This window comes from Pelophylax lessonae, assembly GCF_965119305.1.
Source record: "Pelophylax lessonae genome assembly, chromosome: 4".
Taxonomy (NCBI): Eukaryota; Metazoa; Chordata; class Amphibia; order Anura; family Ranidae; genus Pelophylax; species Pelophylax lessonae.
Window position 1 is genome coordinate 228,052,504 of NC_138771.1, and position 18,787 is coordinate 228,071,290.

The following is an 18,787-nucleotide window of genomic DNA, read 5'->3' on the forward strand; positions in this document are numbered from 1 at the left end:
ATGACCTATTTGTTTATTCTCCTCCCATAGCAACACCATCTGCAACAACACTACTCTCTGGTTTGTCACCTTCCTCACATCTTTTTGCAATTCTATGCAAATGACAAGCCTTTTCTCTAATAGAAGCTTAATGCCTAGTACATACAATGAGAAAAAAGGACGTAAAATACCGCTTTCTGATCAATTGTCTGATAATCTGATCATTAGTACACAGCTTTCGAGAGCCGATCACGACAGTTCATTGTGAAAATATCTTAAGGAACAAACACGAACATTTTTCTCGTATATAAACAAAATGACCGTTTTTTTTTTTGTGTAATTAGTATGGTATTCGTACAAAAAAAAAAAATGCTCAGAAAGAATACATTACAATACATGTCATCACTTCCGAAGTTGTATTGTGTCGCACGAGAATTTTCGTAACTTTAGCAACCTATTGGTTTTCAATAGAAAAATAGCATGCAAAAAAAAATAAAAAAAGCCAATCATTCGTCCGATATTCTTATTGTTTGTACTAAGCATAAGACCAAACATTGCAGCCAGACAGATTGGTGTGTTGCTGTAGGGAGACCCTCCTGAATGTCGTATCTTAAAAATGCTCTATGATCTCACTGTTAGTAGATGCTTACCCAATGCAAGGTCAACAAGCTATCTACTAGCAGACTATTCTGGCTAATCGACTGCATGTTTTTTACCTATATTCTTTTTTTTTTGTATACAAACTTTTATTGAAAGTAAACAGAAGGTGGTGGTACAAAGAGAATTGGTACATTAATATGACAAATAATGGTATCACGTAGAGTAAATAGAAATATAACAATCTTAAGTAATTTCAAGTTATCTCTATTCAATATGGGAATTTGATATCAAAAATATAGTTCCTGGATATAGGTACAGAGCAGTATTGTTAGAAAGAGAGTTTCATAACACTAAGCGTTAGGCCGGATACCCGGTGTCAAATGAAAGGGTTTTAAATAGTTAGTCACCTGTACAGTAGTTAGAAAAAAAAAAATATCTGAGTGTGTGATCCATGGGTCCCATTTATTAGTGTGAAATTTCATAGAGTTGTATATAGTATGAATTTTTTTTTCCATAATATAGATCGAATTTATTCTTGTTTTAAGTTGTGAAACCGGGAAAGAGATTGATTTCCAATGTATGGCAATCAGCCATTGTATAGCAACTGAGATAGTGTGAATTAATCTAGTGTGAGGTATGGATAAATTAATAATTGGTGAAAAAAGTAAGCAATTAGATGGAGTAAGGGTGATGTTAGTATCTGCGATTTTTGAAGAAAAAATTTCCAACTGGCGCCAGATGAAAAAACAGTCTATTCTCCCTTATCATATCTCCAGTATTCTATGGTCTAAAAATATTCCATTACCAAAACTCAAATCCTTAAATTTACTCGTCTCTCAGTCACTATCACTCTGGAGAACATGTTTCTAAATTCAATTTGTCCTCTACAACTCCTATTAATGTCACTTACCTTGGTGACCCAAAATTTCCATTAGGTCTTTATAACACGAGTATCCTCTCTCCTTGGATTAGTAAAAACCTAATAACTATCTAAATTCATCACCGATTCGAGTTTTGTTGATTTCTCTTCCCTACAATTAAAATACAACCTTCCGAATTCGGAGCATTGCAACTTTCTACAAATTTGACATTTTTTTCATAAATATTATCCACTTTCCAATCTGGATCCCCCTACCTTTTATGAAAATATATGCCTCAAAGACCCTAGAGGTAAAGGCCTTATTTCTTTAATTTATAATAACTTAATACCAATCCTCCAAACAAGCTCCCATATATGCTCAAATGGGAGAATGAATGTTCGCTTACTCCAACCATAGAAGATTGGTATGTGAATATTGACAATCTCAGAAAATGTACAAGATCCCTCACTATTAGAGAAACACCGATCAAATTGCTTACGAGATGGTATTTAACACCTCTTAAATTACACGCTATTTTCCCTTCCACTCCCTCAAATTGTTTCAGAGGCTGCTCCTCTCCTGGTTCCTTTACCCACATATTTTGGTATTGCGATAAAATTTTACCTATATTCTAACGTGCTGATCTGCAATTATTTTTCTCCTTAAACCAGTTTTTTGTACAAAGCCCACAGCAAGTTGGGGCAAGGAACCGGGGGGAAGAGTTGTTTCACTGTTGTTGATGTTTTGTTTGTTCTACATGTGGCTATGTTGGTGCGTGCAATGGGTCTGCTGCTGGACACTGGATATAAAGGGGAGGACTGTGCATTTTGGCACAAATGGACTAAGGGGGGGGGGGGGGGGACTCTGCTGCTGGGCACACCTGGAAGGAAGGGAAGACTCTGTTCCTCTCTAAATAGAAATAATCATATGCAAATAATTAGTGTGTTACTAATCTCTGTCCAAATACATATAAGGCCTAATCAGGAATCCTATATTAGTAAGTGCAAATTAATTTACCTATCACAAGTAATTAGAAACAATCCTAACACGTTGCTGCTTGTACATTTTATTGCATGATCCTGCTATTATTCAAAACACAATGGTGTGCAGAAGAAGCTTCTTGTACATTTACAAGCATCTTACTTGCATCTGCTGGCCGCATGTGATCAGTGTCACATGTAAAGAACGTTTGATGATCTTGTGCTGAAAGATTCATATCGTAATATGTTAACGGTTCTCTTCCTGTCACCCATGTGTATCTGTAATTAAATGACAAATCATCAGAAAACTAGACGTATACTCACATATTAGTATAGCATAGTATTATTTCTAGACATGTTTAGTTGAGGCAATGGTTCTGAAGCAAATGCACAGTATTTAAAGCAGCTCTTTATTGAATCAGAGCACTGCAAACCAAAAACAATGTTTCATTCATTTAAAATATTCAAAGCAAACATCCCCATCCATCCATGCCTCCATGCTTTATTTTGTTGATAAATCACAAATTCAAAAAATTTAAACACAAATAAATATGATATACTTTCATATCTATTTGCTAATGATGATTGGGAGAGTGAAGTTCTGCTTCAAAAGAGCAGTCACTACTGGTAAGCTGGAAGAACCTATGCCACTGTCTAAATCAGCGGGCCAAGGCTGTGGCTGGGAATAAAACGAAGCCTCTAAATCTAGATCAGGGAAGTCAAACTCAATTTCATTGCGTGCCGTATCAGCATTATGGTTGTCCTCAAAGGGCCAGTTGTACAGTCCTACAGACTATATAAATGTATGCAGGGCTTTTTTTCTGAGAGAATATGTGCAGGAACTGAACCATGCCCCCCCCACCGAACCGCATCAAATGAGGGGTGTGGCCTAAAACAGTGGGAGGATCTTAAAGGAGCAATAAATACCAGGAGTGCATTGTGTGTTGAGTTCAGGAGTGCACTACGTACAGTATGCACAGTTTAGGGGTGTGCAGAAATTGTACAGGAATCAGCTCTCTTTCATAGGCTGTTCACATCTCACTTCCACCCCTCCCACTGGGTGTGAGGGCCACATGAAATGGCCTGAAGGGCCAGATTCGGTCCGCGGGCCTTGTGTTTGACACACGTGATCTAGATGGCTATAAAGTCAGGCAAACACAAATGAAATTAATCTCTCAAATATATTTTACCTTGTTTCCAACTCTTATGCTGTGCATGCATAGTTGACACATTTTCCTTGCTATTCTAAACTTCTCTTAACTACCATGATCCATTTATTTTGGTGTCAACTGAAAACACCATGAAGTTTGTTCACAACAGATGCATCGTTATGCATTTTGCTATGTTTCCCAGTGCAGGCAAAATTCATGGACAAGAGGAAAATACTTTTGTTTTCAATAGTCTGTTCACACCAAAGCATTGTGCTGAAGTGTATTGGCAAAAAAGATCAGCCTGCTGCATTATAGATGTACTGACCTGCAGAATGTTATTTAGGTTAATACAAATGTAATTTTTAAAAAACACATTGCTTGAAAATTGAAGTGGTCACATAGTGGCAAGGTGTATATAAATCTGTTGCAACTGACAAAAACATTGCAAACGTCTCTCCTGTGAAGTAGCAAAGTTTACAGGCAGAGGAACCATTTGAAGACGTTGGAAGAATAATGCAAACATCAAAATATCCGATCCGTTCCAAGGGAACTTAAGGAATAATTTTGCTGCAGAGTTGTCTAAAAGATGAAACACAATAACATTTGCAATGCAATCAACAATTTACTCTAACATGGAGGAGGCCTTATTTACCTCCACCTTCCTTAGCACTGATATAGTAAATTCCATAGCTCCCGACTCTCCCTGAATTTGAAGGACTATCCCTAATTTGGAACAATGTCTCTTTCCTCCTTATTTGTCCCTCATTTTGGTTTGAGCTATATAGTTGTAAAAAAAAAGCCCTTTTTATCTTTCAAAAGTGTTTCCCAGTACTAAGCCTTTCATCCAATTGCTGCATTTGTAAATTTCAAAAGCCAAGATAAAGGAATAGCAGTAGTAAAAAAAAAAAAAAAAAAAAAAAAAAAGCACTTGTGGGTTTAACTTTTTTTTTTTTTTGTATCTTCCTTTAGGGGTGTGGCAGGGTGTGTGCCCTATGCCTACATACTTTTGCTAATAGGTGTCCATCGTTCCCATGTCAAAAAGTTGTGAGGTATGCAAATTATAATAAATCTGTCACAACAATAGCACCATCCAGTAAAAGTGTGGTAGCAAATAAGAACTACTTTGTCACACGCACTGGTACTAACAAAGAAAACATTGCGGGGTTTTCAATAATTTGGTGCAAGACTTCCTACTACATACACAAGGCCAGAACTGTATTGCAAATGCCTTCCTGAATCACTCCCAATGTGTCCAAGAGGCATGTCAATGCAGGCCCAAATGACGAGCATTAACTGCGTTCTGGTATGTATTATCCCTCAGTAAATTATTTTCCAATTACATTTTTCTATACTTAAGCGGTATCTAAACCAAAAAAAAAAAAAAAAGAAGAAAAATGTTCTATACTGCAACCTACCATTACTTAGATATGGTGGCTGCATTTTTTTCAAGCCATTTTTTTTTTTTGTTGATTTTCAAATGGTATTCCTATGAATTAGAGCCCATTCACACTAGCACGACTTGTGAGGCGACTTGTGTTGCCCCAGGTAGCTTGACATAACAAAAGCAATGTTAATCAATCAGTGCCGTGTTAATCAATCAGTGCCGTCTTAATTGGCACTACTGAAGTTGCTCCGACTTCAGAAAAGGGTCCTGTACTACTTTGAGGCGACCTGTGATCCGACTGTCCCATATACTCCAATGGGAGTCGCCTCCTTATCTTAATTGACATGACTTGTTATCAGACTTTCCAGGAAGAAGAAAGAGATTAGCCAGGCATTCCCCACAAAGTCGCCTGTCTCTTCAAAGTAGTGCACAAGTCTCTAAACAAGTCTCTAAACAAGTCTCTAAACAAGTCTCTAAACAAGTCTCTAAACAAGTCTCTAAACAAGTCTCTAAACAAGTCTCTAAACAAGTCTCTAAACAAGTCTCCTCAAGTCTCCTCAAGTCTCCTCAAGTCTCCTCAAGTCTCCTCAAGTCTCCTCAAGTCTCCTCAAGTCATGGGGCGACTTTCTGGTCGTGGTAGTGTGAACCGGCTCTAACTCCTCTAATGCCTGGTCGGCTATGCTTACTTATTACACTATATCTGTGGAGGAAGCAAAGGTTGTCATCCAGGCTGGACTTCCAACATGTCTGCCTTTGTTCATCTGTTCATCTCTATTACATGAGGGGGGGGATTGGCAATTGACAAAAGAAACATAAGACAGTTTATTTCAGTTCAGCTAACAGTAAATGGCAGAAATTGCATTTCTGGCAAGATCAGAAGGTATTTTCTGTACTTCATCAGGATCATATAAAAAAAGCTGTACCACACTATGTTCTATTTTGGGATGTGCTAAACCTATATGCTGAGTAATAAACAAACCAAGACAATAAATGTGTTATCCAAAAAGGTGCAGAGTTCCAACTTATAAACAAGTGTAAATAATAATAAAATTAAGTGTGCTTGTGATAAAAGTTAAATAAAATAAAATAAGGTCCATTGAAAAAAATCTTCTGTGATAACGAATATTGGATTTTTCCAAAATCAACACATGCAAACGAATGACAGCGAAACAGGTGAGTGCTCACTCAGCTACCATAACCTCTAGTGGGCAAACTTTCCTCTTCTTGGGTGGACCTTCAAGTTTTAAAAAGGTCAACAAGGGCAGGTTCCTTTCAAATAGCCAGGACAAGCTATAATGAGTAGGGTTGAGCGGACACCTAGATGTCCGTGTTCGACGGGTTCGGCCGAACTTTAAAAAAAAGTCCGGGTCCGTGTCCCGGACTTTTACCGAACTTTTCCCGGACACCGAACCCCATTGAAGTCAATGGGGACCCGAACTTTAAGGCACTAAAATGGCTCTAAAACACCAAAGGAAAGGGCTAGAGTGCTGCAAATGGCAGCAAAACGTAATTAAGAGCATGGCAAGTGCTCTGCAAACAAATGTGGATAGGGAAATAACTTAAAACAACAAAAAAAAACAGAAAAATAAAACAATGTTCTTCTTCATCTCTGAAGGACGAGGCCCATATGGAGTAGGAGGGAGGTTGAGGTGGTGGTGGATGTGGCGGTGACATAGGCGTGCGCACAGGGTGTGCTGGGTGTGCCTGGGCACACCCTAATCACCTAGGGCACATAGCATTGCCAGTGAGGAGATGGGAAAGATCTCCCTGGGACCTGCTCTGCTCTATTTCTCCTTGCCTACAGGTACATGGCCCCGATACATTACTCTCCCTGCTGGCAAACACATGCATGTGTATTTCAACTTTGGGGTGCACACCTTAATGCAATAGGCTGCGCACACCTATGGGCGGTGTAGGTGGAAGCGGCGGTGGAGGAGGACCAGGGCCGGATTAACAGCATCATGGGCTTGGTGCTGAGGATTTTGAAGGGCCTTAAGGGCCGTGCCTTGCCATGCACCCAGAGGAGGAAGGGTGCAGCCATGCATGCCTAATTCAACATGGGATGCTGTCTCTGAAGCCCATAAACACATCCATGCATCGCCAACTGTCCCTCCTTGTCCGGCCTTCACGCTGTGTGGGGAGGTTCTGAGGGTGCTGCCTGGGGAAGCGAGCATAGAAGCCAGACTTCTGTGTTTACAAGTGACAGAAGAGCGGTAACAGTGAATATGGCCAACCCGGGGCCTATATAAAAAGGTAGGGGCCTGGAGCTGCAGCTCCAATAGCCCCTACATTAATCTGGCCCTGAGGAGGAGGACGAGGTAGCCAACACTGCTTCTTTTCAAAAATTTTAAATGAGGGTACACCCCAAAAGAGTGAGAAAGAGCAAAAATGGAACAATGGGTGGGTAAGGTCGGTATCCATTGCTATTCTGCATAAGGTACGGAAAAGTCCCGTGGGATCCATGCCTGGTTCATTTTAATGAACGTGAGCTTGTCCACATTGTCTCTGGACAGGCGGCTGCGCTTGTCTGTTATAACGCCCCCAGCCGTGCTAAATACCCGTTCAGATAATACACTGGCTGCAGGGCACGCCAGCACCTCCAAGGCGTAAAGGGCAAGCTCAGGCCATGTGCCCAATTTGGAGACCCAGAAGTTGAAGGGGGCAGACCCGTCATTCACTACATGTAGGCGTGTGCACACATACTGCTCCACCATGTTGGTAAAATGCTGCCTCCTGCTAAGACGTTCCATCTGAGCTGCTGGTGCTGCTGTTTGTTGTGGCGTGCTGACAAAGCTTTTCCACATTTCGGCCATGCTAACCCTGCCTTCTGAGGTGCTGGCGGTGCCCTGGTTGCGTTGGCGACCTCCTCCTCCTCCTCCTCTGCCTTGTGCTTCCACTGTGGCCCCGCTGTCAGATGGGAATGCCAGCAGCATGGCGTCTACCAGCGTGCGCTTGTACTCGCGCATCTTGCGATCGCGCTCCAGTGAGTGAATTAAGGACGGTACGTTGTCCTTGTAACGGGGATCCAGCAGCGTGGCCACCCAGTAATCAGCACAAGTTAGAATGTGGGCAACTCGGCGGTCGTTGTGGAGACACTGCAGCATGTAATCGCTCATGTGTGCCAGGCTGCCCAGAGGCGACGAAAGGCTGTCCTCTGTGGGAGGTGTATCGTCCGTGTCCTCTGTATCCCCCCAGCCACGCACCAGTGATGGCCATGAGCTGGCCTGGGTGCCACCCTGCTGTGAACATGGTTCCATCTCCTCCTCCAGCTCCTCATCCTCCTCATCCTCCAGAACTGTGCCCCTGCTGGACAATTGTGTCCCTGGCGTTTGTGTGTGCAGGAACCCACCCTCGGAGCCCCTTGCGAATGACTGCCCTGAAAGCCTTTGAAATGTTACCTCTTCATCCTCCTCCTCCTCCTCCTCCTCCTCATCCTGTGCCACATCCTCTTCCATCATCGCCCAAATTGTTTTTTCAAGGAGGCATAGAAGTGGGATAGTTAAGCTGAGAATGGCGTCATTGCCACTGGCCATGTTGGTGGAGTACCCAAAACAGCGCAACAAGGCACAATATATGCAAATGTCAAATATGCAAACTATGCCGCAATTTAATGTTTTTTACACCAAAAGGGTGTGTATTGAATAGCGGAATAGGATAAAAAACTGTGTATCTCACACGTACAAACACAGACTAGGCCCGATTAAATTTTTTCCTACCCTAAAGGGAGGATGAGGAAGAGGAGTATGGAACATGCAGCACCCTCAAATCTTCAGAAGTATGAGATGAACCCCAAAAACTTGGAAAGGTGGATCTCTCTCACACGTACCAACACAGACTATCCCCCAATTTAACTGATCCCCAAAGGTTTTTGATTAAATAGCGGAATAGAAAATATGATCCAAAAAAAGTGTATGTATATCACACGTACACAACCACACTGGGCCCCAATTACTATTGTTTGTACCCCTAAAAGGCTAGATGAGGAGTAGGGGGAGTATGGAACAGGCAGCACCCTCAAACCTTCAGAAGTATGAGATGAACCCCAACAACTTGGAAAGGTGGATCTCTCTCACACGTACCAACACAGACTATCCCCCAATTTAACTGATCCCCAAAGGTTTTTGATTAAATAGCGGAATAGAAAATATGATCCAAAAAAAGTGTATGTATATCACACGTACACAACCACACTAGGCCCCAATTACTATTGTTTGTACCCCTAAAAGGCTAGATGAGGAGTAGGGGGGAGTATGGAACATGCAGCACCCTCAAACCTTCAGAAGTATGAGATGAACCCCAACAACTTGGAAAGGTGGATCTCTCTCACACGTACCAACACAGACTATCCCCCAATTTAACTGATCCCCAAAGGTTTTTGATTAAATAGCGGAATAGAAAATATGATCCAAAAAAAGTGTATGTATATCACACGTACACAACCACACTAGGCCCCAATTACTATTGTTTGTACCCCTAAAAGGCTAGATGAGGAGTAGGGGGAGTATGGAACAGGCAGCACCCTCAAACCTTCAGAAGTATGAGATGAACCCCAACAACTTGGAAAGGTGGATCTCTCTCACACGTACCAACACAGACTATCCCCCAATTTAACTGATCCCCAAAGGTTTTTGATTAAATAGCGGAATAGAAAATATGATCCAAAAAAAGTGTATGTATATCACACGTACACAACCACACTGGGCCCCAATTACTATTGTTTGTACCCCTAAAAGGCTAGATGAGGAGTAGGGGGAGTATGGAACAGGCAGCACCCTCAAACCTTCAGAAGTATGAGATGAACCCCAACAACTTGGAAAGGTGGATCTCTCTCACACGTACCAACACAGACTATCCCCCAATTTAACTGATCCCCAAAGGTTTTTGATTAAATAGCGGAATAGAAAATATGATCCAAAAAAAGTGTATGTATATCACACGTACACAACCACACTAGGCCCCAATTACTATTGTTTGTACCCCTAAAAGGCTAGATGAGGAGTAGGGGGGGTATGGAACAGGCAGCACCCTCAAACCTTCAGAAGTATGAGATGAACCCCAACAACTTGGAAAGGTGGATCTCTCTCACACGTACCAACACAGACTATCCCCCAATTTAACTGATCCCCAAAGGTTTTTGATTAAATAGCGGAATAGAAAATATGATCCAAAAAAAGTGTATGTATATCACACGTACACAACCACACTAGGCCCCAATTACTATTGTTTGTACCCCTAAAAGGCTAGGAGTAGGGGGAGTATGGAACAGGCAGCACCCTCAAACCTTCAGAAGTATGAGATGAACCCCAACAACTTGGAAAGGTGGATCTCTCTCACACGTACCAACACAGACTATCCCCCAATTTAACTGATCCCCAAAGGTTTTTGATTAAATAGCGGAATAGAAAATATGATCCAAAAAAAGTGTATGTATATCACACGTACACAACCACACTAGGCCCCAATTACTATTGTTTGTACCCCTAAAAGGCTAGATGAGGAGTAGGGGGAGTATGGAACAGGCAGCACCCTCAAACCTTCAGAAGTATGAGATGAACCCCAACAACTTGGAAAGGTGGATCTCTCTCACACGTACCAACACAGACTATCCCCCAATTTAACTGATCCCCAAAGGTTTTTGATTAAATAGCGGAATAGAAAATATGATTCAAAAAAAGTGTATGTATATCACACGTACACAACCACACTAGGCCCCAATTACTATTGTTTGTACCCCTAAAAGGCTAGATGAGGAGTAGGGGGAGTATGGAACAGGCAGCACCCTCAAACCTTCAGAAGTATGAGATGAACCCCAACAACTTGGAAAGGTGGATCTCTCTCACACGTACCAACACAGACTATCCCCCAATTTAACTGATCCCCAAAGGTTTTTGATTAAATAGCGGAATAGAAAATATGATCCAAAAAAAGTGTATGTATATCACACGTACACAACCACACTAGGCCCCAATTACTATTGTTTGTACCCCTAAAAGGCTAGATGAGGAGTAGGGGGAGTATGGAACAGGCAGCACCCTCAAACCTTCAGAAGTATGAGATGAACCCCAACAACTTGGAAAGGTGGATCTCTCTCACACGTACCAACACAGACTATCCCCCAATTTAACTGATCCCCAAAGGTTTTTGATTAAATAGCGGAATAGAAAATATGATCCAAAAAAAGTGTATGTATATCACACGTACACAACCACACTAGGCCCCAATTACTATTGTTTGTACCCCTAAAAGGCTAGATGAGGAGTAGGGGGAGTATGGAACAGGCAGCACCCTCAAACCTTCAGAAGTATGAGATGAACCCCAACAACTTGGAAAGGTGGATCTCTCTCACACGTACCAACACAGACTATCCCCCAATTTAACTGATCCCCAAAGGTTTTTGATTAAATAGCGGAATAGAAAATATGATCCAAAAAAAGTGTATGTATATCACACGTACACAACCACACTGGGCCCCAATTACTATTGTTTGTACCCCTAAAAGGCTAGATGAGGAGTAGGGGGAGTATGGAACAGGCAGCACCCTCAAACCTTCAGAAGTATGAGATGAACCCCAACAACTTGGAAAGGTGGATCTCTCTCACACGTACCAACACAGACTATCCCCCAATTTAACTGATCCCCAAAGGTTTTTGATTAAATAGCGGAATAGAAAATATGATCCAAAAAAAGTGTATGTATATCACACGTACACAACCACACTAGGCCCCAATTACTATTGTTTGTACCCCTAAAAGGCTAGATGAGGAGTAGGGGGGGTATGGAACAGGCAGCACCCTCAAACCTTCAGAAGTATGAGATGAACCCCAACAACTTGGAAAGGTGGATCTCTCTCACACGTACCAACACAGACTATCCCCCAATTTAACTGATCCCCAAAGGTTTTTGATTAAATAGCGGAATAGAAAATATGATCCAAAAAAAGTGTATGTATATCACACGTACACAACCACACTAGGCCCCAATTACTATTGTTTGTACCCCTAAAAGGCTAGGAGTAGGGGGAGTATGGAACAGGCAGCACCCTCAAACCTTCAGAAGTATGAGATGAACCCCAACAACTTGGAAAGGTGGATCTCTCTCACACGTACCAACACAGACTATCCCCCAATTTAACTGATCCCCAAAGGTTTTTGATTAAATAGCGGAATAGAAAATATGATCCAAAAAAAGTGTATGTATATCACACGTACACAACCACACTAGGCCCCAATTACTATTGTTTGTACCCCTAAAAGGCTAGATGAGGAGTAGGGGGAGTATGGAACAGGCAGCACCCTCAAATCTTCAGAAGTATGAGATTGTGTTCACTGTACCCCACAAAGATTGAGTTCACTGCACCCCACAATGATTGTGTTCACTGCACCCCACAAAGATTGTGTTCACTGCACCTCACAAAGATTGTGTTCACTGTACCCCCCAAAGATTGTGTTCACTGCACCCCACAAAGATTCTGTTCACTGTACCCCACAAAGATTGTGTTCACTGCACCCTAAAAGGATGTTGTTCACTGCACCCCACAAAGATTGTGTTCACTGCACCCTAAAAGGATGTTGTTCACTGCACCCCAAAAAGATTGTGTTCACTGTACCCCCCCAAAGATTGTGTTCACTGCACCCCACAAAGATTGTGTTCACTGCACCCCAAAAAGATTGTGTTCACTGTACCCCCCAAAGATTGTGTTCACTGCACCCCAAAAAGATTGTGTTCACTGTACCCCCCAAAGATTGTGTTCACTGCACCCCACAAAGATTCTGTTCACTGTACCCCACAAAGATTGTGTTCACTGCACCCCAAAAAGATTGTGTTCACTGTACCCCCCCAAAGATTGTGTTCACTGCACCCCACAAAGATTCTGTTCACTGCACCCCACAAAGGATTTTGTTCACTGCACCCCAAAAAGATTGTGTTCACTGCACCCCAAAAAGGATTTTGATCACTGCACCCCAAAAAGGATGTTGTTCACTGCACCCCAAAAATGATTTTGTTCACTCCACCCCAAAAAGATTGTGTTCACTGCACCCCACAAAGATTGTGTTCACTGCACCCCACAAAGATTGTGTTCACTGCACCCCAAAAAGATTGTGTTCACTGTACCCCCCAAAGATTGTGTTCACTGCACCCCACAAAGATTCTGTTCACTGTACCCCACAAAGATTGTGTTCACTGCACCCCAAAAAGATTGTGTTCACTGCACCCCAAAAAGGATGTTGTTCACTGCACCCCAAAAAGGATGTTCACTCCACCACAAAAAGATTGTGTTCACTGCACCCCACAAAGATTGTGTTCACTGCACCCCACAAAGATTGTGTTCACTGCACCCCAAAAATGATTTTGTTCACTGCACCCCAAAAAGGATTTTGTTCACTGCACCCCAAAAAGGATGTTGTTCACTCCACCCCAAAAAGATTGTGTTCACTGCACCCCAAAAAGATTGTGTTCACTGCACCCCACAAAGGATTTTGTTCACTGCACCCCAAAAAGATTGTGTTCACTGCACCCCAAAAAGGATGTTGTTCACTGCACCCCAAAAAGGATTTTGTTCACTGCACCCCAAAAAGATTGTGTTCACTGCACCCCACAAAGGATTTTGTTCACTGCACCCCAAAAAGATTGTGTTCACTGCACCCCAAAAAGGATGTTGTTCACTGCACCCCAAAAAGGATGTTGTTCACTGCACCCCAAAAAGATTGTGTTCACTGCACCCCACAAAGGATTTTGTTCACTGCACCCCACAAAGATTGTGTTCACTGCACACCAAAAAGGATTGTGTTCACTGCACCCCAAAAAGATTGTGTTCACTGCAGCCCAAAAAGATTGTGTTCACTGCAGCCCAAAAAGATTGTGTTCACTGCAGCCCAAAAAGATTGTGTTCACTGCAGCTCACACACAGAAAAATGGATGTGGATCACTGACACCTGCCTATCTCCAATCCCACACCACACAGCAATATCGATTGTAGTTTGTAGAACACAGTTTCCCTAAAATTCAGCAGACTCTGTCCCTAACAGGATTGAGAAGAGATCGTAGATCAGGATTGAGTGCAGATTCACCCCACCCCCCACACAGCAATATCGATTGTAGTTTGTAGAAGACACTGACCCTATAATTCAGCAGACTCTATCCCTAAAATGCCTACAACTCGCCCTGCCTAAACACTCCGACCTGTCCCTCAATTCTATCCGGACACAAATGTTTTTTTCCTGCCTATCTTTCCCTAATCAGCAGCCAGCACATTGATGTGTGCTCTGTCCCTTAGCTAAGCAGCAGAATGACGCTGCTGCGGCGGCTGCCTCGAACTTATAAAGACTTGGTCACATGCTTCAGACGGCCAATCACAGCTACTAAGACATTTGCAGGCATGGCTGGGATGGCTTAAGGCACACCAGTTAAACGATTGTTGATTGGCTGTTGAAAGCCCGCCATGAAAAGAGCGCCAAAGCATGCAAAACCCGGAAATAAAACGACCGAACACGGATTTTTACCCGAACATACAGTAAAGTGTCCGTGTCCGTGTTCGGGTAAAAAAAATCCAATTATTCGGTACGAACACGAATAATACAGTCCGTGTTCGCTCAACACTAATAATGAGGGATTGAAGCTCTCCCTTTACAAACCAACCAGAATGAGGGAACGTTCAGCATAACTCAGAGAAAAACAAACAAACAAAAAAAAAAGAAAACCGTGCTCTCTGTGTATTTTAAAATTGCAAATATTTTTATATTTATAAATAATTTTTTTTATAATAAGATATAAATCCTGCAAGAACTCTCTTCAATACAAATGCACAAGGAGCAGAGACACCGCACAGCTCACCGCTCTGGCTGAATCCAAATGACAGCTCAAGGTATTTGCATCAGGCCAGTCTGCTGCAAGATCATCCTCTCTCCTCTACAACACACAAGGCTCAGTGCCCCCGCCCTATGCCTTCGACTTCTTCAGGAGATTGAGATACTTTATACACAGCCAACCCTACCTTGCCAATCAAGGCTCAAGCGGTCGTTCGGGGCTGCTCTGCTTTAACATGAAATACACACAATGTGTAGAAGGTAGGCAGGCAGACAGATCTGGAAAATAATTTTTATTAGTCGTGGAAATAGTGTTTTATGACCTAACAATTGGTAGCAGATTTATTAAAATATTACAACAGTTTAGTTTTAGTATCTTTTTTATGCTTTACATGATAGCTATTATTTTTTCCTTAAGCAAATTAGATTATAAAATGCACAGTTTTTATGTTATTTTGCAAAAAATATTTTACATGTATTTTTATTGGTTTAAATGATTAAATTGGAAACTCAATTTTGCTATTTTACATTCATTATCTACTGATGATTTTTCACCTTTTATGTATATTTTTTTGGGCTAACTTTGGCATACACCATTAGACTGGGTATGTATCATGGATAATTTAGGTTTGGTAGTTACAAAGAGAATGTATTATGTTTTTCTTATACTATTAGATCTTTATATGAATATTAGCCCACATTATCCAGTCTGGGGACACCGTTTATTCAGATGCTTTTTTCCCTCCATTTACACATTTTTTTGTTTATTTTGCTTATTTTGATGTTTTTATTTATGGAAAAATGTTTTATGATCTAACAATTGGTTTTTAATTACAGTAAACCCCCCTCCATTGCGGGGGTTACGTTCCGGACCCAGCCGCGAAAAGTGAAATTCCGCGAAATAGAAAAACCCTATTAAAATGCATTGTAGGCATGATTTTTTTACTGTCACTGTACGTGTAAAAGCATTTTAAGGTCTTTAAACACACTTTTAAAACAATAGAAACTCATTTAAACACATAAAAGATACTTAGAGACAGAGCAAGAGCTATGAAAAACACAAAAATCTTTAATTTTTAATGATTTATATAGTAAAATAATATTACAAAAAAAAACGCGAATTACCGGGACCGCAAAAACTGAACCGCGATGTAGCGGGGGATTACTGTATATATATATATATATATATATATATATATATATATATATATCTATATATCTTTTAATGGTTTAGGTATTTTATTATTTTAAGGTCTACCGAAGAAGGTGGGAGTTTGTCCACTAGAGGTTATGGAGGGTGAGTGAGCAATCACCTGTTTCACGGTCATTCACTTGCATGGGGTTTCTGGAAAAAACCAACATACATGATCACAGAAGACTGTTTAAATGGACTTTATTTTATTTCAATTGAACATATCACTAGCATGCTTTTTATTTTGTAATTGCACTTGTTTATATGTTGGAACTGTGCACTTTTATGGATAGCACATTTGTAGTAACAGTTGATTACATAGCAAAGTGGTTTAGCATATGACAAAATACAATATAGCAAGGAATGCTTATCCCATGTTCTTCGCCTGAAAAATTTAAATCAATGCAGCCACTTCATCCAACGTAGCAGGATCAGCCCCAACACCTGCCAGCACCTGCATTTAGCCCCTTGCCCCTCCCCCCCCTCAAGAAGTGCAGAATCAGCAGATGTCACTTCCAATACACAGCACACTAAACTGCAGCGTTAGCAGAGTCAGGCCTTATCTCTGCTAGCACTAGCAGTTACATTTTTTGGTAGCGGTTCAAACAGTCCTTGACAACCAGGTGCTTTTTTACCTGCGAGTTACACTAGGTACCTATAAGTTTATTGGCCAAAATGTCAAAACAGAGGTACACTAGTGAAGAGGCTTACACGATGCTGAGCATGACAGATGAGAGCGATGGGGAAGCCTCACTGTCAAAATCAGGCTCAGTATTGGAACCTGTAGACAGCAGCAGCACCCTGACAGATAGCTCTGATGACAGAGTAGTGGTCTCTAAGGTCAAGCGTAAAAAACCCTGTTCTTCTGTTGCTGAGGTGCAACAACCGCAGGGTTCTCGTATGCAGCAGAGAGCCAGTACTAGTGCCGCTCAACCTTCTGGTGAACTGGCAAGCACCAGTGGCCTCGTACATCCTGGTCATAGTCAAACCAACACTGCAGTAACACTTGGTGCCGTGGTGAGTCCCATAAGTGCAGTTCAAGCTGGTGCGGTGAGAAAAAAAAGAACATTGCATTTATGCCCATCATTAGAAGTGGGTGGATGCTGGGAGGTCTTCTGATATTGTTTTTTACAGACAGCCAATTTCACATAAAAGCAATCCTAGCAGATAATTAGCCGCTAGACTGCTTTTAAAAGCAGTGGGAGGGGACTCTTCCCCCCCCCCCCCCGCCGCCTTCTACAGGCTCTCGTGTCCCACGGGGTAACCCGAGACTGCAGCCGGTGGTTCCGTCAGCTGACCATAGAGCTGATTGGAGACCAGAAAAGCTCTAATCATCTTTATGGCCTAAGATACCGGAAGCTGTAAGCATTTCATTACTTCGGTTTCACCAGATATAAACAGCGCCATTGGGAAAATGGGAAAGCAGCTTATCAGACCACTCTAGGTGTGGTCAGATGCTTTAAGGGCAGAGGAAAGATCCAGAGTCCAATAGACCCCAATTTTTTGAAAAAAAAAAAAAACAATGAAAGGGAAGGGGTCAACATAGAATAAAAAAGCAAAATAAAAAAAAAAAAAATTCAAGCACCCGTGCCTCCCCGCGTTTGCACGCAAGCATTGGTCTGGTGTCATATGTAAACAGCAACTGCACCATGCATGTGAGGTATCGCCACAAACGTCAGATCGAACGCAGTAATTCCTGCAGAAGACCTCTTCTTTAAATCTAAAATGGTAACCTGTAAAGTTTTTTTTTTAAATGTACGTAGTTTGTTGCCGCTGCACGGGCATTCGCAATTTTAAAGCATGTCATGTTTGGTATCCTGTACTTGACATAACATCTTTTATATTTTAACAAACAATTGGGCAATATATAGAGTATTTGTGCATTCAAGTTAAAGAAAAAAAAAAAAAAAAGTTTTTAACGAAAAAATTGCATTTGGAAAATCTCTGCGCAATTCATGTGTGACAAAAAAAATTGCAACACCCACCATTTTGTTCTGTGGGGCCACTGCTTTAAAAAATATATAATGTTTGGGGGTTCAAAGTAATTTTTTAGTAAAAAAAAAAAATAATAATTCTTTCATGTAAACAAAAAGTGTCAGAAAAGGCTTGGTCTTCAAGTTGTTAGAAGAGTGGGTGATGTTTAGCATAAGCTTCTAATATTGGGCATAAAATGCCAGGACGGTTCAAACAACCCCCTCCCCCCCCCCCAAATGACCCCTTTTTAAAAAGTAGACACCCCAAGCTATTTGCTGAGAGGCAAGTTGAGTCCATGGAATATTTTAGAATTTTCCACAAGTTTCGGGAAAATTACAATTATTTTTTTTCTTGTTTTTACACAAAAGTTGTCACTAAGGCTCCATTCACACGAGCGTATTGTTTCCAGGCGTTTTTTTGGGCTTTTTACAGGTTTTTTTTTGGGCTTTTTTTAGGCGTTTTTTTACAGGTGTTTGGAGGAAGGCATTGACATCTAACAAAAATGCTTGTAATCAGCCAAAAAAGAAGCTCATGTACTTTTTTGAGCTTCAGGCATTTTTCTTCTGGAGACAAAACGCTCAGATGTGAACAGGGGCCATTGAAATGAATGGGATTTTGCTTGTTGGGCGTTTTGAGACTTCAGAGATGAGAGTTTTACGAGCTGAAATACGCTCAGATGTGAACTGGGCCTCAATGATATATTGCTCACCCATGCCATGGGTATATGTGGAATGACACCTCAAAATACATTCTGCTGCTTCTTCTGAGTACAGGGATACCACATGTGTGAGAGACTTTGTGGAGCCTAAAGCCCCGTACACACGTACTGATCGTCAGCCAAACGATCGGCCGTCTTTTGTCCAG

The 18,787-nt window shown here is 41.5% G+C and overlaps 1 protein-coding gene across 3 annotated transcripts in view; it reads right to left on the bottom strand.

Moving 5' to 3' along the window:
• ST7 (suppression of tumorigenicity 7) overlaps positions 1–18,787 on the bottom strand; it is a 268,989-nt gene that overhangs the window by 116,930 nt on the left and 133,272 nt on the right. For all 3 annotated transcript variants that reach the window (XM_082255306.1, XM_082255305.1, XM_082255307.1), the window contains exon 5: positions 2,583–2,698. In XM_082255306.1, coding sequence (XP_082111432.1) covers positions 2,583–2,698 — 116 coding nt within the window. The remainder of the gene's footprint in view (positions 1–2,582; positions 2,699–18,787) is intronic.